General features: G+C 41.3%; 1 protein-coding gene across 1 annotated transcript in view; it reads right to left on the bottom strand.

Annotated features, from left to right (window-relative positions):
* The window catches only part of FGFR2 (fibroblast growth factor receptor 2), a 79,172-nt gene that overhangs the window by 22,982 nt on the left and 29,259 nt on the right, over positions 1 to 26,931 (bottom strand). Inside the window, 4 exon segments of the mRNA XM_009869451.1 lie at positions 3,881 to 4,098; positions 6,287 to 6,431; positions 9,080 to 9,270; positions 25,790 to 25,913. Coding sequence (XP_009867753.1) covers positions 3,881 to 4,098; positions 6,287 to 6,431; positions 9,080 to 9,270; positions 25,790 to 25,913 — 678 coding nt within the window.

Below are 26,931 nucleotides of genomic sequence, written 5' to 3' on the forward strand. Positions count from 1 at the left end.
GTTGGACTAGATGATCTTCAGAGGTCCCTTCCAACCCCTAACATTCTGTGATTCTGTGATTTTGAACTAGCTATTTTGCTGGGTGAGCTTAAGTCTTACTTTACACCAAGCAGTCTTTGTTTATCATAAATGTGCTCATTATAGAAGGATTAGACACAACAACAACAGTGGATACAAATTAATGGGAATGTATTTAAAACACTAAGCATAAGAAATCACTCCTCCCTGTTTAAGAGGTATATACATCCAGGTTGAGGGGGTCTAAATTTGACAGATTAACTGTGATAACACTAACAAAATGCTCTAGCAATGACAAACTCTTGCACTTGACTTTGACTGGGCAGGTCACAGGAGATGGGGGAGTGCCTTTTTGTCTGTTTCAATTAGAATTTATTTGATAAAAATTCAACAAAATAGATGTATATCCTATTGAAGGCTACACTCTACCTTTTGGTTCAATGAGCATGCCACCCAAAGCCCATTCTGCAAATCAGCTTGTGATGGCCAATCCTTCAAATACTTCTTTCCTTTCCCTCGCAAGCTGATACTTCTGTGCAGAAGAGCAGCAGAGCACTGCACCTCTCTGCTTCTACATAAAGAGGAGGAACTGCTTGTTGGATTTCCCTGGTTTCTGTTTCGAAAACCAAGTACCAGATCCTAGCGAGGCTGAGGATTGTAAGGGGAGGGAGCTGATAATTCCTGACTTCTTCATGACCCTTCCTACGAATGCGAAAAGAACCACATTTTGTCAGGAAAAAATTGCCTGCATGTGGGGAATGATAAAATCCTGTAGTAGCTCAGACTAAATACTGTTCGAGAATCCAGGCCTGCAAACCAAACCATATGTTGCTCAGCAAGACCCTTATCCCGCGTAGACAAGATGGCATCGCAGCCATGCAAATGCCTCTTCGCGAACCACAATTATTTTCATATCCAGATCCCTAGAGAGCTTGACCCAGCAGCAGCAGAGAGCTTTGAAAACAGTATCAAGAAATCCACAAGTCCTCATTTCTCTGGAATTCCAGTGAATCCCATTACCCAGATCTCTGCCCAGCTCACACCATCTACCTGCAATGAGCGTCTCCCCCACTCTCTCAACAACTTGGCTGCTTTCTCTACTCTTCCCATACACGAGAAAACCTTCTATAATCAACAGATAAAAGGTCTAGTAACAAAACCCAACCAGGCTTTAAATACAGTCCTGTGAAATACAAATAAACAAAAAAATCAAGCCTGGTGATACAGCTGAATAACCCAGAAATGCCCATTAAATAAAACACCTCTTGGATTATTGTTTAATTCTTGATTGTTTAATTCTGAAACTCCAAACCAGCTTTAAAATATGCAGAAACTAAACAACTGCTGCAGCCTTAGAGATCAGGGAGATGTTAAGTGAAAAATAAAGGAATCTTCACAGTTGATGAGCAGGTTTTCAGGGACTCCTGCCTCTTGAAGTTAATGCAAACAATCAGTGAAATCATCAAAACGGAAATACAGATTTCTTTTAAAGTTTATAGTAGTTATATTTTCCTCTCTGAAGATATGAAAACAGAGAGCTCTTCAATGAGAAACTCCTGTTCATAAAAAAAGTACCCAGGAGAACTGAGAATACTGGAATTTTTGCTTAGGGGTTGAAATAGGATTCGCACTTTCAAACATATGCTGTTTTTTCAAAAAATTACTCCCACTTTTAAAAGCAAAATGCTGATTTTGGTACGAAAATACAGAAAACCAAAATAAACCAATAAATCCCCTGTCTGACAAGCATGTTGTAAGACACATTTTTCCTCTGTGAAAACTATAGCTTTGGAGAAGGTTCATACTGCATCATTTCCTATCTGACAAGCATGTTGTAAGACACATTTTTTTTTTCCTCTGAGAAAACAATAGCTTTGGAGAAGGTTCATACTGCATCATTTAACGATAAATAACAAAACTGAGGGCAGTGGTTGGCACTGCTGTCACATGCAATGAAATAACACTCTCCCCTGAGGAATCATTTCCAACTGAGCTCACACTAAACTCCAGGTATATTTTATGCCGTCAACTTATCTCTGAGTCATTATGATGCCTTCATATTCAGGCAAAAATCTAATAAACGTCTTTTATCTAAGCAGCTAATACGTATCTCCTTCTGGTTGAGTATACAACATTTGAAAAGCCGCCTTTGTCCAGAAACCTACACATATTTTTAGTTCTAGAGGTGTGTGAACTGAGGGCTTCTCATCACGCTTCTTGATGCATTCAGAGTCAAAAATCCCTCTTCTTCGCAGGGATTTCCAAGCAATTGAGTAAAATCATCAAATTGTAGAAACCGAAAGAGTGGCAATGCTTCCTGATGCACTCAGAGCCAAAAATCCCTCTTCTTCCCAGGGATTTCCAAGCAATTGAGTAAAACCATCAAATTGTAGAAACCGAAAGAGTGGCAAAGAAAGTAAAAAAACCCCACGAATTAATATTTTTGCTCATAAAACAAATATTTTTCAGATTGGACAAAGTTCATGGCCCCCACTTCAAGATTCTGTAAAATACTGAACCTTAGAGGAAGACAGATAAAGCCTTACAAGGAGATTCATTCAGAAACTGTGAAATAAATCCACTTCAAGATTCTATAAAATACTGAACCTTAGAGGAAGATAGATAAAGCCTTACTATTCTGTAGCATTTTTAACCAAGGAGATTCATTCAGAAACTGTGAAATAAAGGTTAAAAAAGAATACAACCGTTCAAAATCCCACAACCAAGCTCCATCCAAACTCTGTGTGATCGTGCATCTACATTTGAAACACTTAATCACATTGAAGAACTAATTTTAAGGCACATGTCTTACTCTGACAGCGATAACACTCTGGAGAGGCTTGTAAAAACAATCTGCAGAAATTCTGCACAACCTATTTGTGGTGCAGATGGACCCAGACGACATCCTCAGCTCCAAAACCCCCCGAGCAGAGCCTAGATCCAACCCCTGCAGATGGTCCCTGTGTTGAATAATAACAGCCTCAGATGGCAACACCCCTTCACCTGAAGGGCTGAGACCTAGGGGTGGCCCTGGTGCTTTCAGAAATCTATCCTAAAGACCTACCAAAAGAAAATCAAAATGTACTAAAACCTCAACTTCCAAAGAAACAAGTCTTTCAGGAGAGGACAGTATGGGGGAATGGAGGCTGTTTTGGAAAGTGATGCCCTGTGCCAAAGCCAAAGTTCTGTTACTCGTTTGACTGGTCTCATGCTCTTGATATTGCCCTCTCCAAAAAACCCTCACTGCCAGCCACAAGCAATTGTAAAATATACTTCACGCAATGCTGCTGTGTGCATGTTAAATCTGACATTTGCTTTTGCTCCTCACTCAAAAGCATCAGCATCTTAATCAAGTATCTCCCTTATTTTTACTTTATCGCAGCCTTTTTTCTATTTTGGGGTGGTTTCTAGATGCTTGGCTATGAAATTCCCTCCACTCAGTCTTCTAAATTCTTCCTGAAAAATACTTCTCTGCATCTGGTACCTAGTTACTACAATAATAGTCACCTTAGAAACGTTATAAATATACAATTAAATAGGATTCTGTTCCAAAGTCCATTAAGTCAGCAAAAATTTTTCCATTGACTTCAAAGAGCTGCGGAATCAGGCCCCAAAATACTTTGAATACATTTTTTTCCATCTATAGCCTGTTAATACAGAACATATTCCATCTTTCACCTTTCTCCTCTAACATCTCTGCCCTGAGACCCACATCACTGTGTTGAGCTGTATTTTTCTCCCCATGCCGGTCTCCCACCCTTTCTGCAATTTGGTATAACGCTTATTTTATTTATTCCCCTTCCCAAAGCTTTTAGCTGAAGGACGTGCTGGCTTAGTTGGTTGGTAAAAAGTTTTTTCGAACTCTTTATCTACTTTCTGTTACCTGTCTGCGCAGAGGGATTCGCTTTGTCAGCTTGTGGACAGCGGGCTGGCTGCTGAAATCAGGCTTCTTGGTGGTGTTCTTCATGCGGCACAGGATCACCATCAGCACCATGCAGGCAATTAAGAAGACCCCTATGCAGTAAATTGCTATTTCCAGGTAGTCTGGAGATGTCGGATATTCTTTTTCTTTTTCAGGAGCTGGATCGGCAGGTTTGAGGAGGGAACAATCATGTCACAGAGTTAGCACGTGGTACAAAAGCGTGGGTCAGTACAGTGCTTGGAACAACTTGAAATGGTAAAAACATCAGCAGTTCTTGCAGTGGCTGTGTGACATACAGAGCACTGCGAATGTTTAGGCCATCTTGCAATCTGAGAGCAATTCCTCTTCCTAAATCACTGCTTTAGCTTCTCAGTTTGCCACTGAGTGTGAGCTTGTGCATGTATGTATACATATACATATACATGTGTCTGCTCACACAGATAGATACATATACGATGAAATATGGGATGATCAACCATAATTTTAGGGGAAAAGAAAAACACTGAAATGTTCAAACTAGGCTCAGGTTCAAGTCAAACTTCATAAGCGCTGCAATTCTTTTTAACCACATACAGAGGCACCTAACAATTAAATATTGAATTAGCCAGCCTAAAAGAAAAGTGAAAATTTCTAAATTTGCAAATAGATGCTTGGGATTGAGTCTGCATTGCCTGTTTATCCAAAATTTTCACTGGGACCTCAAAATACAGAGGGAAGGCAGGATGAATGGGTCCCTCATCATGTTTCTAAACTCAAGTTAGGGGGTTCAAGGGCATTTCAAGGACCTGGCTGCCCAGCTGCTTAACTCGCTGCAGTTCCCACCGGGTGCCTAACTCCCCTGAGGTCCTTCGAGGAGCCCAACACTAGAATAAAAAGCATAACACAGGCAAAAGCTGAATTGTCAGCCATACAGTAACTAAGGAGTCCTCTTTTGTGAGGACTGCATATTTCAAGTAACCTCATCAGCGGTTACTGGTCTATAAGGTTGGATTTTAGTGGGAGTGGTTCTACAAAACTGTGACTCCGATTGAAACCATTTTGAAATTATCTTCAAGACAGTTATATGTGCAAACACTGTCCCTAATCCCTTATCTGGGATTCAACCCGGGGATAAACAGCATTCCACAGCAATCAGCCGTCACTCCGCAAGCAATGCACGTTCAAGCTTTCAAATTTTCTTGTGCCTCATTCCAAGCTTATAAAAAAAAATATCTCGTTCAAGAAAATCGGTTTTAGAAAATGCTGTTCAAGCACTTGCAAAAATGCAAACACTGCTAGCAAAAGCAAGCTCTACACAAGTACAGCTTTGCCTGCTTGGTCACAGACCATGCAGGCTCCATGTTCACATAAGAGTGAGATGTAATAAAGTTGCCTTTTTCGATATATTTTAATAAAGGGTAAGCAATTATCTGCAGAAAGTGAGCACATTTCACTCCTATAGTATGAACCTCAGCAATACGCACATGCAGGCTTTGTACCTTTTCCTTAGGATTAATAATTAATAAATGGTAAGCACAAGATGACCCAGCAAACCTCAGGTGGTTCACGTTTTGTCAAACAAACTCCTAAGGCAGCTGCCAACAGTTATAAACGAGAAAATTTGACTAGTGTCAAAACCAACTACAGTTACATCTTTTAACAGCTGATAACAATTTTCAGGCAATAAAGCACATTGATGTTTGTTTCTTTTAAGGATAGAAACATCATCAACCCCAGAACAGCAAGACATGCTTTGCAGTAAAAAGCAAACGACTACTTGTTTTCTTAGAGCATGCAATGTCTAAAGATGCACGGAGCCGATTCCCAAGATATGGAGGGCACTGCTTCTGTACATGATCCATTGGCATTAAAATTAGAATTTCCATACAATATTTGGATAATCGGTAAAAGCGAATTTAAGCACACTGAACAGCTCTCAGGTATTTCAATGAGCCTGTACACAACTGTGGCCAAATTAGTCCCAAAGCTTCATAAGAAACTTTGAACTTCCTCCTCTTAAAAACGTTTACAATGATTAATGTGCCGATTTGCGATTATCTCACTGAAGTGCTAAGGAAATGCAGTTCCTTAGCATTTCTGATGAACACTTAACAGATGTAAAAACACTTCAGTTAAGTGCGATAGCCATCCCCCTCCCTCCTGTTTTCTTCTTGTTATTGCTATTAGCTTTTCGGAATTGCAAATATTTCAAAACAATTCATTGGCTTGAGACAATTATGCTTAAGAAAAGAATATCATTGTAAAACTGCTTTTCTGAGACAGAAGCTGTGCTGATTCTGCAGTGACCAACAAGAGGGAAAACATTAAAAAAAAGAGGAAAAACCACAGAAAGAGAGCAGTGTATACCTGGCAGAACTGTCAACCATGCAGTGTGAAAGGATATCCCAATAGAATTACCCGCCAAGCATGTATACTCCCCAGCATCCTCAAAAGTTACATTCCGTATATAGAGAACCTCAATTTCTTTGTCCGTGGTGTTAACACCGGCAGCCTAAAAAAAAAACAAGAGAGGGAAGCAAGAGAAAAAGCTAGACATTGAGAGAATTCTTGTGGATAGGGAGACGGAGCCACAGGGCTTTGCACTTTGTAAAGGCAGAGGTGTAGAGATGCAAAGCTCCTTCCCCATCCACAATCCCTCATCCAAAAGGCGTTTACCAACAGGTCCCAGCTCACCTCAGAAAGTAATCAACACCCTTCACCAGACCTAAACTCACCACCTAAACATGCATGCAATCAAATGACATGGAAAAATTACCCCACAAAGCTTTTTTTTTTTCTTTTTCTCCTTCTTCTTTGTTAATAAAAGAAAGTTGAAAGAAAAACAAGGAGAAAACAAAGTAGGACAGAATGTGGAATCCTTCATATGTTTCAGAGGAAATAATTTATTATCAGAATACATTCTGAAAGGATTAAAATCAAAACAAAAAAGGAAAAAATACGCAAATTCTGGTCCAAAAGACACAACTTAGTAGCTGTCTTAAGCAGCGTATGGTCCTTGCATCATTCTCCTACACTACACTTAAATACTGTACGTTGTGCCGTGTTGCCAAACCTTATCTCAGTCTGAAGTCTACCAGTATCTGGTGGTTGGTTCTGAAGCACTGTGGAACGTATCTCAGCTCTTGTTCAAAACAATTCAGTTGTAGCTCTCAGATGCAGAGAAAAACTGGACCCCAAAGGAGATGGAAATAAAATGATTGTTCTAAATCTTAAAAACTGGAAAAAAAAATCTGGAATTCTTGTGGGTTTTTTCTTAGTCTTCTTCCAGATTTGCTAAATCTCTGGCTTGACAAGTCACTATGCACCAAACCAACCAGTGTATCAGGAATTATCCAAACTCATACAAATAGACTAAATCTTAGACCTGGAACTTTCCAGCTGTCCCAAGATGGGCATGGCAAGGCATTGGGGTCAGGGTATCTATGATGGAGATTTAAAGATATTATTGTTTGCTGCTTTTTCTCTCTGTGCCATTCAAAAAAGTTACTTTGAAACACATGATGAGAGAATAAACACATTTCTACCAGACCATTTTAAAGTAAGCTTAGCCGTGAGTTGCAGTCCCATTGTTGACAGTCTGCACTGTTATGGATGGGTTATTACCCAGTTAATAATGGGTGAGTAACAACTGGAAAAAACTCTCCCACACTGGACAGTCATAGGTGATGTAGGAAGTTATGACTAAACTGACCTGATTAAACTAAACTGACCTGAATTACGCTTCAGTGGCTACTTATGTGAACATTTCATACATGTGTGTGTACATATATATATTTAAATATTTATATGTGTATAAATAAAAATATATATTGATTAGGTCATAATTATATTATCCAACGAGTAGCCTAATACGTGAACTGCAAGGTATGCAGAATTAACAACAAAACTGGACATAGACACAAAGACACCAAACACAAGAAAGAATAAAGATCAAGGTCAGAAATCAGTGCTTATGGCACACACAGAATATTGTGGGAATTTTTCCATGGCTGCTGGTGTAATACCAGTTGCATCACCAAAGGAGGATTACAGATATACCACAAGGCCAAAGAGTCACCCTACAAGCTGCCTGCAGTCTCCCAAAGCACCATTTTTTCCAGCTTCTACATCCAGCTTGCTTTAAAAAACGTTGTTACCTTGTATACTCGGCAGAACAGAGAGCCAGGCAGACTGGTTGGCCTCCCCTATATAATTGGAGACCTTACAAATATATTCTCCAGCGTCCGCCTCTGTCACATTGTACAGTGTCAGCACTTCAGCATTGGAACTATTTATCCCCGAATGCTAGAATAGACCAATAACACAGGAGAACAATGTCACTGCTGCCCAGAAGGGACACCAATCTGTCTACGGTCCCACCACCAACACGTCATAAGAATATGCTTTCCACTTCATACAGAGATCAGCCCCAAACATTGACAATTTGGGGTATGGGATTTTTTTGGGGGGTTGGTTGTTTTTTTTTTAAAGTGTTGCATGAAGAGTTAGAAAACAGTGGCACTGGGGGGAAAAAACATCTGGACCGGTACACCGGCTGCACAGAACAAGGTGGTGCAGAGCTGGCTGTCCTGCCTGCCGACACGATGGGTTTTAGCAATACCACCCAAACTTTGGAGTTTCCTTGGTCAGGCTTGCTCAAAACACCTGCCAGCACGAACGTCAACACCCATGGGCTGGCAAAAGAAGGGACATCTCTGTGGGCTCAGCATCCAGAAAACCCAATCCTGCCAACAAGATTTTGGCAGCAGGTGTCATGTTACTTCGAAATAAAGAGGCTGAAGAAAGGTGAAAGAAATGGAGTAGAGTGTCCCAGGTATGTTTTAGGTGTGTTCTACCCTCATATAAATGTCAATGTCGTTTCTTTAAGAGGGTTTTCTTTTTTTTTTTGTCTGAACAAGTCGTGCCTGCAACATTCAGAGATAAAGGACTTCATGGAAGTAAAACAGCAAAACAGTGTCTTATGCTTAGCACAATTAGCATTTAGACAATCAAATGTTTATCTAACTCATTATGTCATTTGTAACAAAAACACTTCCCTTTTCAAAAGGTGTTCAGATTCCAAAATTCTTGGATTTACATCAAATAAAATTCAACGCTTTAAGGAAGTCGTCACCATCGCCGGCATCTGTAAAGCCTCACCTTCAAAACCTGAAGATAGGGCAGCCCATCTGGTCCATATTTGCTGCCGTTCTTCTCTACATGTTTTATCCACTGGATATGAGGTTGAGCATCACTGTAGACTTTGCAGACAAACTCAACGTCACCTCCGACGACGGCAGAGGCGTTGGCTGGAAGGCCAGCTTGGAGGATGGGTCGGTGCGGAGATCGCTCTGTTCAGATCGGGAGGGGAAAACGAGAAGGACCAAGAGCGAAAGAAATAAAGATGCATAAATAAGCAGAGCTGCCAAGAAAACTCTTAGTGAACTTGAGCCAAAAAGCCCTGTAAGCCTGTTGGCTGACTCCTCCGAAATAACACTGCAGCCAAAACGTACAACAAAAACTACAGTTCAAAGGAGACAATTTGAGCGCTACACTTGTAATATAAAGAATAGCTATTGGCGGGAGGAGAAACCGTGCTTAAAAAGTGTAAGCATTTTTCGTAGCTCAACTCAGCAAGAATTAAGTAAAATATATATTTTAATTTTTTTTTAAGCTATTGTAATAAGTACCTCTGAGTTTTGAATCATTCTAACTGGACTAAACCTCCACAAATTAAGAAAAAAAGATTGCTGATTAATTTCAAAACCTGATTGAGGTGTTAAAACAAGCCAAAGGTTCAAGACCAGCAGCAGAAGCCTCAACATTGACACCCCTCATGCAGGACCCTTGTCCTCAGCTACGCCAGCAAGGTACCTATCCATCGCCATCACTAAGCCTGACCTAACAGCCGCAAAAAACTTCATATACTTTCAACCTATGAATTACAAGTGAAACGCCCATTGCCCAGCCCCAGCCTGAGCTGTCCATTCCTCTCCCCCTCCAGGAACTCTTTCAAAGAGAAGTAAGAAACAGGGAAGTTAAATATTTATTTCTAGAGGCTGGACATTGTAAAAGCTTTGACCTTATGAGCCAAATCAACTGAATTTCAAATCAAGCATTCCTATTTCCAATAAACTGTTTCACAAGCAAACATTGCAAGTATAATAGCAAATAATGCCCATGGAACAATGCGAGCTTTTATACAGTCCCGTATATCTGGGATGCAGTAAACATCTACTGGGAATTTATTCACCGAGGCTACGCTGGCAGCATACTACAAAGCAGCAGTCTTATTTTACTTGCGGCAAAAGTGCATTTGTGTTGCAGTTATTAAATTATTCCATGGCTATGTGTGTCATTTTCAAAGACCTAGGAACAGTTTAAGTTTTTTTAATTTGTAAATTACAGTAGAACATAAAAATTACTATTTTACAGTTCTGGAGAGAACTTTTAGTTTCTCACCTTATACTAAATAAGCTCTAATTCCATCTCCCTCGCTCCTTCATTTGGGTACAAAACCAGCAAGCAAAAATCTCTCCTTAATAGAAACCTTACACCATCTTCCAAAACTTATTACAGCTGCCTTCAGTATAAAATGAAACCTTAGAGAATGTTATTTAAAATGTTTTTTAGAAGTCAGTAGGCCTCATGTTTCATTTCTCCACATCAGGGTTTGATTTCCTTTGTGACCTTATACCCTGCCCTTAAACAAACCAGAGAATGAGGTCTGAAACATCTTGGAAAAGTTCCTACTATGCCAGCATCAACACACGAAACGTGTTTAGTTTATCCCGATAGCCATCAATGATTTAATTTTTACTGATGACTGTCAAACATCTCCTCCACCAAAAAAGAGGAGGCAAAGCAAAGAAGCAGGAGTTCTTACATTCTTGGCCTCAAATTCCTTAAAAAAATATATTTAAATTAAGTGCATGCATTCATATAAGTCTATATGTACAGCCATTTGTGAAATTTCTTCTCTAAGGGTAAGTGTGCTAAAAATAAACTTTAGTTGCCCTCCAACACATGGAGCAACGATCCGTGTTTGTCAGGGTGTATTGCTGTGCCCAGGCAGGCACACAGCACAGAACACCACAGCCACCACGATGCAAATTTGGCAGGGTTTCACGGCAAACCCAGAGTCCAAGTGCCACAAGAAATACAAACTGGGGAGAACAATTAAATACGGAGGAACTAATTACAAATGACCAAGTACACTTCTCTACAGTACCATTTCTTGGAAACAGTCATTCCAGGCTGTTATCCTGCCTTTGTTATTTCTCTGCAAACCACACACATCTAAGGACTCTGCTTAAGCCCACGTACTGTCAAAAGCGTATTCATAAATCTCACATCACTATTCAGTATTTAAAATACAAGCAGTACGTTTGTAAGCAGATATCATCACTCAAACAACTGGTTACATTAACTTTAGATGGAAACGGCGTGTTCTTTTTCACTAAAGACTACAAAAGAGTCAAAGTTGCCTTTAAAAAAAATCTTAAAGGCCGGCGAAACTAATTTTATCATTAGCCTTACATAACCTAATAACTGTAATCAGGACCACCACTAGAGACCACATCGCTAGTTATTTAACTCAGGAAAACAATATTTTCCTATAAAACAAGTTGACAAACTTGCTTATTAATACTGAATTAAATCAGAGCCTCAGGAAATAAATATTTGCTACCTAACCACTGAAATTTCAGTGTCCCAGTCTCACTGCTAACAAATGTTTAAAAACCAAGTCAATGGCATATTGCTATATGATACAATAAATCATCCCACAGATGAGCTGTCTTCAAGCATATTAAACAGTGCACCATAAGGACCACAAAAAGTAGTAGATACTAATTTTTTTATCATAAATATTAGTTACTCAGCGAACTACATACAGATCTACAAGGTTTTCAATAGATATGCCCTGCCTTCTCAAACAGACGTTCTTTGTTCAACTGAAATGTGATAGATGTTTAGAAGCGCATGTAATGGATGTTTAAACATTCTTAAATTGAAAAATATTTTCTGTATACAGCTGTTTTTAAGAGAAAGCAATCCTTAATGCAGGAGACACACACCGGCTTGCTCTCTCTAACCTGTTTTTTAGAAACGAACCCAACATCATCCCCACTTGACGAGTCAACTGTCTACAAAAGGCAGAGTGAAAATGATTACTCATGAGGAATATCACATTCAAGGCTACAAGCATCTCAACTTTACACCACCATAAAAGTGCCTTGGGCTTCAGTGTTTCTGTTCAGAATTGCTTCAGCAATTCTCCTTGCTTATCTAAAGACAAACAGACTTGCTATCTGAGAAGACAACCTGCCCAATGGCTTAGAGGAACTGTTGTTTAGCCTGTTAATGTTAAAACTTCAGAATACCTTCCTTCAAGAAAGAACACTGCAAAGAATCCAGGAAAGATGGAAAACTCCAAGTTTCCAAAAAGCTGCCACAATGGAAGGAGCTGCCCAGGAAGCTCCCAACCCTGTAGGACACCTGGAGATGAGTGGGAGCCCATCCTGCCACAGATGATGGAGGGAGAAGTGACTGGAAGAATTATCCTGGAAATGACTACTGGAGCCTGCACACTGCACAAGGAGTCCTGAGAATTGGGTCTTGAAGAAATTTAAGTCTTGGACAGGTGGTTCTTACAAAAGGGCCTCATGTTTCTCCCATCCTTGGCTTTACCTCTTCCTTTTTTTTTTTTGATTTTTTTTTTTTTTTGCTGACCAGCTGCAGCCAACACAGAGGGACATCAGAGAGAAGAGAGACAGGAAAGCCATGATGAGGTGAAGATGCTGTGGTATGGAGGTGGGTGGCAGGGCCCAAAAAAATAAGTTTCACAGCCAGACTAGACCAGAAGATGTGATCCCACCAGTCCAGTCCTAGTGTGAAGCATGTAGGGATGGAAAAACTGCGGGAGGAGAGGCTGCTCGCCAAGGGAAGACGTGGGGCAGGATCTGCTGCTGCCAGAGGCCAAAGTAGAGCATATCGTGCCTGAAGAGCATCTCTGCTGCTGCTGGGGTGGCTTGGCAGGGAGAGGAGACAATAACCCCGGAAGGGGCGAGCTCTGGAGCCCATCCCGAGGGCCAAGTCTCCTTAGCAACCTGGCTGTGCCAGGGGCTGAGAAGAGCTCTGGGAATTGTCTGTCCAAGCCTCCTTGTCACCCTACCACAGACAGTTCAGGACCTTTCATGGGAGCTAAAAGCCAGAACCAAAGCCCATTGAAGTCAGGGGAACAACTCACGTGGAATTCAATGGGCTTTGGATAAGGCATTTGATTCATTTCAAAAAATGAAAACTACTCTTATTTTCTCCTTTTCAATGTGCTTGTTTCCTCTCCTTGCAAATGTGCGATTCAAGTGCAGGCTAGGCAAACAAAAGCTGAATGGTAAATGCAAGACCAGAGTTCTGGGGACAACAGTGAGATCCTCAATTAAGCAGGGGAGGGAGGGAGGGAGAAAAAGAGTTGCATAATTATTTTCCACAATTTTTAATTAGATACATTTATCAGAGTCTCTAATACCAGTTTTGAAATGTTACTGCCTCCTCAGGAGTCGTGTTGACAGTTGCCACTACAAAGCTACAGAGGTAGCCCTCAAGTGAAGCCTCCCAGTGCACCAGTATCTATTCTTGACTGATAGCCCTTGGTAGAGGTTCCTCAAAAGCATCCTACAGCGGTTTAGGCCAGGCAGTAATCACAGATTCTTACCTTGGCTTTGCATCCTAAGCTTGCAAGATTGACCCTTCAGCCTTAAAAAAAAATAAATATCATTCACAGTCTTCTCATCATACACTTGGACTGAAATATTTCTCCTCTGTGTTTCGTCTTCACCGGGTACATAGCACTCTCCCACCATCTCCACTGAGCCCTGTGCCTAACATATCATAGAATCATAAAATGGCTTAAGTTGGAAGGGATTAGAGATCACCTAATCCAACCTTCCTGCCACGAGAGGTCCTAGAAGGCCACCGAGGTCCAGGAGTAGCGCTGCTGATGGAGGTATGTGTTGTTCCATGGCTCTGTCCCCAAGTTAACTGTGTGTGCTCCCTCTATCCAACAAGATGTCACATCTGGGGATTCCCTTGGCAGATACTTTACAGACAGATGCATATCCACCTGGCTCATCCCTCATGCCACCAGGTGACCCACGGACAAGCCTCATCAAGTGAGAAAACAGTGGTGTCACCCATATGGTGCCACCCAGAGCCCCCTCCTTGTGCCTTCGTGTAGAAACTATAGTTATATGGTAACTTCTCAAGAGACTTAACCACTGCCTAGGGTGGCCAGGAAGGTGAAACCTATCAGGTATAGCTCCAGCTACGCACAGAGCCAGTGTGCCCCATGCCACCTCAAAGTTGAAATATCGTTTCTTTCCAGAAGTGGCACTAACGACCATTTCAGCCACAGTTTGAAGGAGCAACTCTCTCTACCTGTGCAAGCCTCTCTCTCTCTGCTCAATTTGTGGTATCCCTTTGAGACTGTAAACATATGTACTGTTATTGCTGGCTCTGATGATGTTTTTTGGTGGTGTGGATACCTGCGAGTGGATGAGGGCATTTACTAAAGCCACTGGGCCAACCACAGGATATTTGTCCCTGACCATTACATGTTTGGGCTAAATACCAACCATAATAGAAAGATTAAATATTCATTGATCCCCCCATGTTCAGTGAGTGAAGACCTTTTCAAGTTTCTACCCTGCCCTAGCTGACAGCAAAGGAACCAGTTTGCAAGGAGAAGCACAAGGATCACTGATCCCACCTACACAAGCTGCAAATCTGGCCTCGGTTCACAAGCACTTGGAGGCTCGATTAACTGCTGCTCTCGGAATTAGAGAGCTCATTGGAGGAGAATTCCAGGAGCAGCCAAGGCATGAGGAACTGCAACTCAGATTTCTCTATAAATCCAGCATTATCCAAGTTCATACAAAGGACCTGATTTGAAATTATACTTTCCTCAACATACCTCCAGGTAGGATGGCGTAGGAGGGGTCTAACCAAACAGATGTCAGAGTCCCCACAGGAATTTCCTCCTCCAAGGTAGCTTTCCACACCTGGGCCAAGCCAAACCTTCGCTTCCTTTCTCCAGCAATAAGCAATTGCTTATGGAGGCCTGTGCTCTATGAAACACTGGAAGGAAAACACTGCTAACTCCACTATTTGCTCCATAGTGTGGAGAAGGAAGATTGAGTGTTGGCTGCTCTTTCAAAAGACCAGAAACAACTGAGCAGGTGTAGGCAAAATGCCTCTACTAAATTAATGTCATACACTGTAAGCCAGGAGCTGAGCAGCTTCTACCAGCTGCACGTCAGTTTGGTTTCCCTTCTGCATAAGATGAAGCACTGCATGTCGGTTATGGCCCATTCAAAAGTGCTGCTGAACTGTCATGTTGCATTTATATGTACATACATACACATCCCTTAAATCCTCGCTTCCTAGATAATTTATACACGTCAAGGTAACATCCACAGCAAGTTAAGAGACACTGCTCTCTTCTCAAACTTTGCAAGATCATAAGATATTTTAAGGCTACAAGGAATAACAGATCACTCTCATTAAATGTGAAGAGATAAAGACTACCCCTGGCAAGAACGCTTGATAAAGAACAGGAGCTTTTCAGGCAGACTAGTAGAATTGCTTATGGATCAGACCAGCACTACCAACGCTGATGAAATCACACCTTACAAATTTTGGCATCTTTTATCAGTAGGCATCAGCCAACAAACGTTCATACTATTCAATGTTCCTGTAATGTAGAGCACTTCCTACCGGCCCAACACTTCTGGAAGAAGTTGGCCAAGAGCTCTGCAGGGTATGGCTGCAGCTGGAGCTCCTGGCCCTCACAAGTGAACCTGCGAGAGGCCCAGAGCCACAAAGGGATCTGCTCATGCAGGTCGGAGGAGGGACTAACCTCCACAAACACTTTCTAAACTCCCTCTGTCCTCAAATTTAGAAGCCTTTATATAAAACTCGAAACACTTTCTGCTGCTGTGTCACACACCTCATCACTGCCAACTGCTGGGCCCAAACGTCTACCCCTGGTTTGGTTCCTAGACTGGTCTCAGCAGTCAGCATAGAAGTGAGAGAGCAGGGAGACAGCCTTTGTACATACTCTGCTGTCAGTGGACACTTTCTAGTAAATATCTGAACACTGACTATCAAAGTATTTTAGTTCTAAAGCACATTTTGTCACAGATGCCAGAAGCAGACCCAGAGCAAAACTTCTGTCACCCAAGCCCTCCTGTTTACCAACGCCAGTCGAGTAAAAAGCAGAGCCTTTAAAAAAAAAAAATCTTTACAGACACTAACCAGGTGTATTCAAACTCTTTGTCCTTGGCTTCACCACCTTCACCTCCAATCTGAAGTAACGGCCCTGTTTCTGCAAATACCTGCAAAGCTCCCACTGATGCTATCCCATCTGTCTCTTTGGAGAGCTCTACAGCGTAGCTTTGGCTTGCTGTCCTGTGTGCATTTTAGCTAAAATCCATCTTCGCACAACACCTTTACAGCATCAGTTGATCTGCATGCCTCTTTCTCAGATGGCAACAAGCCGGGAAAAAGAAAACAAGGAAGACTGGCTTATTTGGCTTGATACCATGCCTGTTGACGTCAGCCAAAACAGTAGGGGAGGAAAAAAACCCCACAATCAGACCTAGTTAGCTATCCTTAAAATCGCATGTATATCAGAGGGTTAAAAGAGACAGGAACATTCACCAAGCCCAGGGCTAAGGCAGGCAACATGAACGCTCTTGTTCTAAAACATGAAATTATCAACAGCATTTTAAGACCAATTTCTCCTTAAAGCCAAACCCTGACAGAGCACGGATTTCATCAGCCCCGTGGAGCAGAAAAAGGTTGTACAACACTAATCTTGGAGCTCACTTGCAGTATCCCTCGCACAGTGCACGCATAAGCAAAAGCTTCATACATGTCTTAACAAAGAGGGGAGAGGCCTTATTTTAGTGTGAAAAAAACAAGTGAAACAGAACAATGAGGTGCTGAAACTCTCATTAGAATTCCTTTCACTGTACCCTAAAAAAAAAAGTCTGCAAGAGAACGTGAAAAACAACTTCTCACAGACAAGTGGTAAAATTTTATTGTGCCAGACATTTCCAGAGACTGTATTAATTTTTTACACACAGAGATCTCATGCTCTTTACTGTGTCCAGCACCCAGGCATCAGCTGCTTTATAACAACAAGAGACAATGCTGGGGTCCAGCATCACTGGACTGGGCTCTCAGTAGGTTTTGCCAAAGGTTTGCTGGTATGCCTGGCAAACAGCATCCCTCCCACAGGGATGATGTCCTATCCCAGCTGCAGTGGGTTTAACTCACCAGTGCACCCAGTGATGCCATAAAGCACAAAGCGGGAGTTATTACTGCTGTTGTTATTGTGACCTGGCCGCATGTTTTTCATCCCCCAAATTTCCTTTCCTGAAAACAGCTCTGCCTTTAAAGTCAAATGGAAAAGATTATGTAAACCTTTAAAAGCCCTCTTATATTTCTACACTTCTCCCCATTTTCTTAAACAACACACTTGCTCCATTGAGTAACGCAGGTGTGAAATTTTATCGGAAGGACCAGGCAATTCTCCCTTCCCCTGCTAGACACGGCCAACCAGCCGGCTGACCAACCCTACCCGGTGCACAGGCTCTCAGGCAGGAGAGAAGCTCTAGCACGCAGCAAATCAAAGCTCTCTGCTGGACCATCCTGGCTCAGCCTCAAGACAAGTCTGTGTTGGACCTCATTCAGCCTTTGGGCACCTTCCCTGGTGATGAAGTTTGCCATCACATGGTCTCATGTCAGAGGGGAGATGTCCCTCCATCAGGATCACATGCAACACATCACCTGTTCTAAACACTGGACCAGATGACTGCTCTTGGGAAGACCCTGATTATAAATTTGTCATTATATTTCTAGTAATTCAGGTAAATCCAGGTAAAGTTTTCAAGATGCAACAGCATTTATAGCAAGCATTTAGGCTTTCCATGATTGGACAAACTTGTTCTTCAAAACAAAGTTTTTCTCTGCTACTTTCTACAGTTCTGGATGGCTCTTCTGCATCCCCATTTTCCTCCCTTTTCAGAATATTCTCTGAATGGCCGGCTTCCCCTCAAAGCCAAGAGCATCATCACCAGCCTTTGGCTGAGCAGCAGGTGCCAAAACTGCTTCCTGAGAAAATTTCACTCAAGAGTAGAGGCAAAAAAAAAAAGTACAAGTCCTGTGCGTCCCTGCCCATGACAGGGAGGTTGGACTGGATGATCTCTACGGTCCCTTCCAGCCTAGGCCATTCTATGATTCTGTGTTGGCATATTCATTAAAATGTAGACATAGGCTGGTTTCACAAACACCCTAGATAGTGCATTAGCACAGATATCAAAGGAAATGTCCATTTGAAACCAACTGCTGAAATGAAATTATGTTGCTCAGTAGTGCATATAATCCAATCTAACAGCAGAAACGATGCTGCAGATACAAATACTACCCAGTGCATGTATATTCACTTGTAAATGAAGAATACATGAACAGCTTCACAGCAACTGTTTTGATCACCTAATTTGTGATGGTGATTAAAAATCCTTAAAAGTATATATAATTTTAGACTTTCACAAGCATCTTGTAAACACAGTAAAGACTACCTTTATGCCAACTAATAAACAGTCATGTTGAGTTCTTCACTCAGCTCAAGTTCTGGCAGTATCTCTCTGAACAGCCAAAAATTTCAACATATTTGTGCAACCTTTCAAAGAGTGACTTGAAAACATCATTTTAATATTCTCTATCTATAGATCACTTCAATATTCAAGTGCTTCACAAAGTATGGTTTTTAACATGGCTTTTTTTGTTTAAATGGAATGGCTGTTGAAGCTGCACCATGCGACTGGTAGTAATCCAAAGATGACCTAATAGACTTAAAATCCTGAAAACCTGTAAAACACAGCCACCTCCGGATTTCAAGTCACACAGTGCTTTGTAGAGAGGTGAGAGGAGAGAATACCCAACCTGAAGGCTGGTTTTTTTTTAAAAGCCACAGAATTTCACATGCGTCCCCTGCAGCCTCAGTTCACTACAGTCACGCGCAACCCTGATGCCAGCCTCCAAATGCGACCTCCACTCACATGCACCATTGCTACATCTCTTTTAATCCTAATTTCATCCCCAAACCATCAGTGTACTGGTCTCAAACAGGAATCATCTCAGCCACCACAGCTATCCCATTGCAGCCACGGGGTTGTCCCACCTCTGCATTTCGCCCCCACAATCAGAGATGTGATGAAGAAATGCAGGTGCAAACGCCTCATTAATAAGGCAGACATAATTAACAACCTTCTGTTTCACATGGTCCATTCATCCAGTCTGTATCAGCTCATTTACAACTTCTCTACATTTCTGATAAAGTTTTTGTTGCTGGTTTCATTGTTTTTTAATTATTAAGAGAACTTTACCAATTTAGTGCCAATTGCACTGTCATTTTTTTCAGTAGGCAAATTGTTAGAAATGACTGGATCAGGTCAAAAAGCCCCACTCATTAGGCACAGGCACAGCTTTTGAGACAAGTCAATTGTATATTTACCAAGGCAGCAGTGTTGTTAGCATCTTCAGACAACTCCTGCAAATTCCTACTTGCAATTCCACGAGTAGGAGACGGCACAAATTAGAAAGCATGATTAAAAATGATAATAACAGAGCTGAAACAATATCCTGTTCATCATTCATCAAAAGAAAGAGAAATACCTGCCTTGGGGCTGTAATAAGACAAAAGTGGGACAAGGAGACCAGTCGTCCCTCAGCAGACTCTGCAGGAAGCCTTCCAAACATGACAAATTCACTGCTCACCCAGCGGATGAAGTAATGACACTAGTATTTGTCCATAAAATGTAATTTAGCCAGGCTACTCCAAAGAAATCAGAAGCTTTAACACTATAAAACTAGGGGGCTGGAATATTTTTAACTTATTAAGAAAGGGGCAGAAAAAAAAAAAACCACATAAGCTTTCATTTTCCTTTACCCGAGCCATCACACTGTGCTCTTTGTGTTCAGGAGCGAACCGCACAGCCTCCGGCACCCAACAATTTGCGTGATTTCTGCTCCGATGCACGCACCTTGCCAAAATCCCGGTGCCAGTCCGCACGCGGGCTCACCAGTACCTTAAGTAAAACCTTCCTCCCTCTCGGCCTAACCAGATACCTGAGGGCAAGCTTCAGCGTGGATTCCTTCACGCTTCCAGCCCCTGTCTCATCATGTCCCACGCCGCAAGCGCTTGGGTGAAGACGTCGAGCCAAAGCTTGTCCGTGTAAAGAGTCAGTCAACAACTAACAAGCACAGCTGCCAGAAATGCAAGTTTAGGCTTGGTTGTAATACCTACACTTAAATCCTGCCAGACATTAGTGATGCAACACCCAAGGCATGTATTTAGTTGGTGTCAGTTCCTTTTTCGTACGTAACCTGAATCCTAAAAATAATTCTTTGGAAATTAAGGAACCTGGTATAGTTAAGTCACACTAATTCTGAACTTTATTTTGACAAAGCAAGCTTCGGCCAAAAAGCAAATAACAGCGTATACGCTTTTATGAATTTGGGAATGTCAAAATGGAAACATGTCTTAAGAAAAAAAAAAAAAAAATGTATCAGTGCCATGTTCGCAGCTAGAGACCCTGAGAGCACATGAACATCCAAAAATAAAACTGACTAGGAAAAAAGGCAAAGTATTTTCTTCTATCTAAACTAAGGAAACTATAAACAGCAAAGTACGAATAACAAAAAGTTGATGCCATTTTGGGAATGACAAAATGGAAACACGTCTTAAGAAAAAAAAAAATATATGTATCAGTGCCATGTTCGCAGCTAGAGACCCTGAGAGCACATGAACATCCAAAAATAAAACTGACTAGGAAAAAAGGCAAAGTATTTTCTTCTATCTAAACTAAGGAAACTATAAACAGCAAAGTACGAATAACAAAAAGTTGATGCCATTTTAATCAGATATTCATCCTAAAGCCTTCTGAAACTTTCAAGAGCTTGGAATAAAAGTGCTTTTCTGCACAACCATCAGTAAAACCACTCAAACATGAGATTTCTAGGGCACAGGCTTTAAAATGAGAGCCATTTAAAATGCTTCCTGGATGAGAAGTTACTCTCACACTGTTTTCATATGAAAATACGAATCACTGTTAAGGGACAACTGCATGGTGCTCTGCCACCTCTGGAGTTCACTTCTCAGGAACGAGAGCCAAAGGCATGGTTATTAGGCAAATTAGAAATTGGTCAGAGTACAGCTAAACTGGCTGCAAAAGGACTTTTTATTTAAAAAAAAAATATTTGTGATAAGTTATGCCCATTTTTATAAGAAGACCCTGCTGTTTGCTGTACATTCTTGCAACACATGTACTATAGCAAATGAGGTAACGTGACAAATGTCATCTGAAAGCAAACCATCTTTTGTTTCCCTGGATGATGACATTAAATAGGACAGAAACAGCTACCTGCACCACGATTCTTCAAAGACTAACCTTTTTCTTTTTTTTTCTTTTTGCCATTAAAATATAAATTCAATTAGTTACTTCCACGCTTAAACAGAACTGGTGCTCCTGAAATTGTACTCTAGCGATAATTGCAATCCAAGAGTGATCTAATTATATACAAGTCTCAGTGGCTGCATTCCCACGTTGCTTCCTACAACCCGGATTCACTACAATTACAACTCGTAAGTGAAAACCACATCGTTTTCATTCATTCTCCCTTAAGACTGCACGATTTTATATATGTTTAATGAGAATGGAGTTAGTCTATTAGTAAGCTTGCTATAAAAACGCGAGTTTCTACCTGCTGTGAAATACAAAAGAGGGGCACTTCAGCTGCATGTAAAAAACCAGCTGATGGGCTAAACTGTACAAGGGAAAGAACATTCTTTTAATTAAGGTACTGGATTAGGATTCAAGTACCAGCTTTACTTTTTGGCTCTGCCACCAGCTTCCTGCGTGACCCAGGGCAAGAAATTTCATCGCTCCACAGCTCAGTTTTTCGTCTATCAAATGGACAGTGACATTTCTCTCTCCCAGCCTCTCCCCATTTCGGTTGTAAGCAATTACTGCGCACTGGCACTCTGCCTTGGACAATAAGTATCCGATATTAATTGAAGCCTCTGGGTAGCACTCCAGCAAAAAGCAAAAATCGATTCGTCTCCCTTTCACAGGATCCTCACAGAGTTTGGCATCGCCATTTGCTGCTGCTAACAAGTTTCTACCCCCGAGCACAGCCCTGCACGCAGCCTGCTTAAGTCCCTTTTTGAAATGGAGGAGAAAGAGAAAGGAAAAAGCAGTCGATTGAGGTATCCCGGATATGTAAAGAATAACTTTGTCCAGCGCAGAACATCCTGGCCAATTTGACTGAACAATTCCCTGCTAAGGCTGCCGGCGTGCAGCAGCATCCTGTGCAACGCAGAGGGGCTGCCAATAACTCGGTGCTTTTTCTCTTCAGTTTTCCACTCCCATTGTAAAAAAAAAAATAAAATTCAATGCAATGGTTTTGCCAAGTTTGTAAGTTTGAATGAGACCATCTGAGCTGAATTGACTATTTTAAGAGGGTTCTTGCAAGTAATTACAAGGTAAAAACGAGAATGCTTCACACCTACATTCTGACTGAAAACTACTCAGCCCGGCTGGCTCCAGGCTTTTAATTGTCAAAAGAGTTCAAGGTTTGAAAAGTTATTGGCATCAGTAATACTGGATATTCCTAACCAGCATTGTGTCATTATTTGGCAGGATTTTTGCTGGGATACCTCCCAAATCTGTGACATAATCAGAGGGTTCTCTACATTACACCATATAGTCAGATGCTCATGTTAATGTAACACGTTACCATTTTTAATACCATTTGCTATTACTTACACTTAAACAGCTCTGGAACCAGTTAAACCATATAGAAAAAGCAATTTCAGAGGCTTTCAACTGACAGCTTTCTACACATAACTTGGCCTAAAATTACAACCTGAAGTTTGTAACATGCGGTCTACATACAACAATTGCCTCTAAACAAACACCCGTAACTCTCCACAACCCTGTGGGAACTGAAACTTCATATGAAAACAGAAAAAAAAAATAACTTCTTTAGAACTATCTTAACTAGAGAAACTGTCAGAGTTTCCCCTTCTGGCCAGCCTTAATTTACTGCTTCAGCAATTTTATGCCTAGCCTCCACAATTACTACAAGCTTTCAGCAACACAGAAATGACTGAGCTCTCTAACATCAATCCCCCTTTTTGGTTAAAATCCCAATGCAGTAATTCCTGGAAGACTCACAGTAAATTCAACACAGGTATCTTCGGGTGCACATTCCCATACATATGTTTTCAAGGTCAACTAACAATTACATCTTTTACTCATTGAATTAAATGCAAAAAGGAGGTAAAAGTAGGCAGAACTCAAAAATGCAGGTTGTTGCTTGCAAAGGTCACTTTTGGACTTCTGGTTTCATATCTCACATGGTCCGAGCATCAGAAAACGTTGAATATTCACCCAGGGAAAACTAGGGCTCCTCTGGGTGCCATCAGCTGGGTACCCAGCACCCTAAAACACTAGTCACTTTTGAAAAACCTTATTATTTACTTTTCTGCCTCTCTATAGGAAAGGAATAGACATTTAAATAAATGACATAATTCTTATTACCATTCCACTCATTCATGCAAGTCACTAAAATTTACTGCCAGGAAAAATAAACTTCTGCATAGTATTCCTCAATGTAAAACATTCAGAAGGCTCAAAGGGGGAGAGGAAGGGAGAGGGCTTCTGACAAATATTTGCTCAAGTGACCGCATCATTTGCTAGAAATGAAAACACATTTGCTAGAAAAAGACGGGCGAAGAAATTTACGGCCAACATGGAACATGTCAGATTGGGACTGGAGTGGTAACAAGGAAAAGGAGCAGGGGACAGAGAAGGGAAGGGGAATTTGTAACCAGCTTTGCATCAGCAAGGAAATTCCCAGAATTGCAACACTGGCTTTTTCCTCCCACATAGCCTACTAAAAAACAATACTAAGCCACACCAAAGTTAAGTCAATCTAGGCTCCCTAAAGGATTAAGAAAGAAAAAAGCAAAAACCTAAAACACCTCCAAAAACTCCACGACTCATCATCTCCTTACATTCTTCTTGGGCCAGGCTCTGCAAGTTGAGCATCACCTTCGGCAAGCCCACGTGAGCAGCCCGTGCCCTCCGGCGAGGTGGTCAGCAGAGGACAGAGGCACGCAGAAATCAATTTACTACCACCTCTGGCAGCTGTTGCTGCTGCACCCTCCATAAACTCTGTTTAAACAAGTGTTCAAACAAAAATGACTTTGCTTTTCGCTCAGTTCACCTCAACAATACCCATAGCTCACTCTACCGAGGGTGACAAAATACTGCCAAGGCTATAAAAATCCTCATTGCTTTCAGATTTGACTACCTCAAACCAAGCACAGGCGAGGTGGGTGGCTCACAGACTGGCTGTGAAGACTTAAATATATTGGGGCTGGTGGCTGGGCTTCGGTCTGATGGCATCCCCATCACAAAATCATCTTTTTCTTCCGCTCCTCCACAATGGCTAGCTCTCACTGGCATTGTCATGAGGAATGTTTTCATTTCTTGCTACCTGAGAAGCCGGCACTTGTTTTCTTTTGGATTTCGGGGGCTTCTGCAGGTTTAAGTGGTCCCGGACAAAATAAGGCAGTACTTTTAAAGATCATCCAAAACAATGCGAAGGATGCATTTTTTTAGTCATGTAAAAAGCAATCAAAAAATGGGGAAATTAAAATTTTGTCACCATTTTTGGTAATATAAAACCAAACTCACAAAAGATTCTCCACAGAAGATAAGTTGGGTTGTAAGTCACCAGCCAAAATAAAAGCCTACGATAATCAAACTAATGTTTTGCTTACCATACTGAGTGATCAGAAAGTTCTATTCACATGGCTTGTGATGCTCAGATCACCTCAAAAGCCTGGAGAAAGCCCTTAAAGACATACTTCAGACACAGCAGCTCTGATTCCCAAAGGTTCCACCAGCAGGTTCTATTCTAACAGCCAAACCGATTCCTTCTGGATAGCAATGCCTTCAAAGCCAATACAACTGCTGTCACCCATCCAGGCTAATCAGCAAGATTAAGGGTGAACAGAACTGGTTCCTGAGATTTCAAGCCCTGATTTAGCTAAACGATAAAATAAGTATGTGCAAGCCTTGTTAAAAGTCAACAGGATTTTGGTATTATTAAGTCAACATTATTAAGAACGTGCTTCATAGTTCTGCTGAATCACAGCTTTGCTACTATTAGGAATTCACATAACTTTTTATAATTTGTCCTCAGGTTAAACATTTCTTCATAATTTTTGTCATCTGTTCCAGGGACTACTCGGAGAACACACAACAGGCTAAGGTTAGAGCCCTGTTATAGCACTGTGAATGCAAAATACCTTTCCTGAAGCTACAGATCTGCACTAGCTTCACCAATCTCAATATCTGCCCTTTTCTTTAAAAAAAACCCAGACAAACAAAAATCATTTTGGCTAAAATAGTAATACTAACAATTAAAATTGCATCAGTATTTATTAGTTGGTCACAGTAAGCTTGTACGTGTATCACAGCGACAAGAACTCACTTGCACACAGGGATATTACAACTTTGCCAAGGCATGGTGTAGATTAATCCCACTGGCACAAATGAGACAGATGAATATATAAAGTTACGCAGTAATTAGTTACATAGTAAAATCTTATCTTTAGACTACTGTGAAATCATCTTCAACATTAATGCAAAACATATCAGTTCTACATGTTTTAATGGACAAACTCATTAATTAAAAATGTTGTCTTCCATGTGACGGAGCTTTACTTACCAACAACGTCGAGATGGTACGTGTGATTGATGGATCCATACTGGTTTTCCACGATGCACGTATAATTCCCTTTGTCGGACGGGACCACGCTCTCCATGATGAGACTCCAGTGCTGGTTGCGGACCTGGTGGGTTGTAACCAGAAAGGTTGGTAACTTCATCAGCATCTTTCCCTCCTCCTCCTCCAAAAAAAAATATATTTCCTGAATAGCTAACCTTCCGTAATCCATGTTTAAAAGACTTTTCTATGCTCATTTGACAGTTCTGGACACTGAAATGCCTGATCCAGTACAGCACAGCTGTGGCAGTAAGAGCTTTCATGCATTTTGTTATAAATTTACCTTGTTGCCGAGCTGAGCACTACAGGTCAGTGCATGCTCAGCCCTACCAAGACAGCACCAATTATCAGCAGTTTTCTAACCAGGCTTTACCTCTCAATCCACTCTAAAGTGAATTCACACCCTCAGGATACTTCCCAATTGCCTCCAAACAATCCTCTGATAACTGCCCACCAGCAGTATGGGGTAAATACGCTCCCCTAACATCGAGGTCTCTGTCTAATAGCTTAGTTACACAGCTCGTGTTTTGGAGAAACAGAAAGGGCAACGTTTGGGATCCCTCCCACAGACAAGCAGAGTGGCCACATCTCTTGCTGCTCTGGGGTATCACAAAGAAAGAAATGAAAAAGCTGCCCCATGAAAAATGCCTGCAGAAAAACCTCATGGAAACAGAACGTAAGGATATGTGATTTATTTCATGCAATCCTTCTCAGACAGAATGTATTAAAAGGTGCTGATTCTCATCCCATTTGAAGTCAAAAGGAGCTCTGCAATTGGTTTTGCAGAAAACAGGATCCAGGCAAATACTGGAAAGATATAGAGTCATCCGGTACACATACAGATTTCCTGCATCGTAAGCTGGCTCCCAAAAAGACCTTTTTGCTGGCGACCCACTAATCCCTTGTTTTAGCATTACATTTTTGACAAAGTGCTCAAAAATGTTAACATTAAGTAGCTGTAATGTACAACTTTTAAATTGCGTAGTATGCATTTTAGCAAATGGAATAAAAGTACAATCTGGTACAGTCATTTTAATCAGCCAAATGGAAAGTAGTAATTCCATGCAGTACAACAGAAAAATTTA

Source organism: Apaloderma vittatum, unplaced genomic scaffold, assembly GCF_000703405.1.
Source record: "Apaloderma vittatum isolate BGI_N311 unplaced genomic scaffold, ASM70340v1 scaffold225, whole genome shotgun sequence".
NCBI classification, from domain to species: Eukaryota; Metazoa; Chordata; class Aves; order Trogoniformes; family Trogonidae; genus Apaloderma; species Apaloderma vittatum.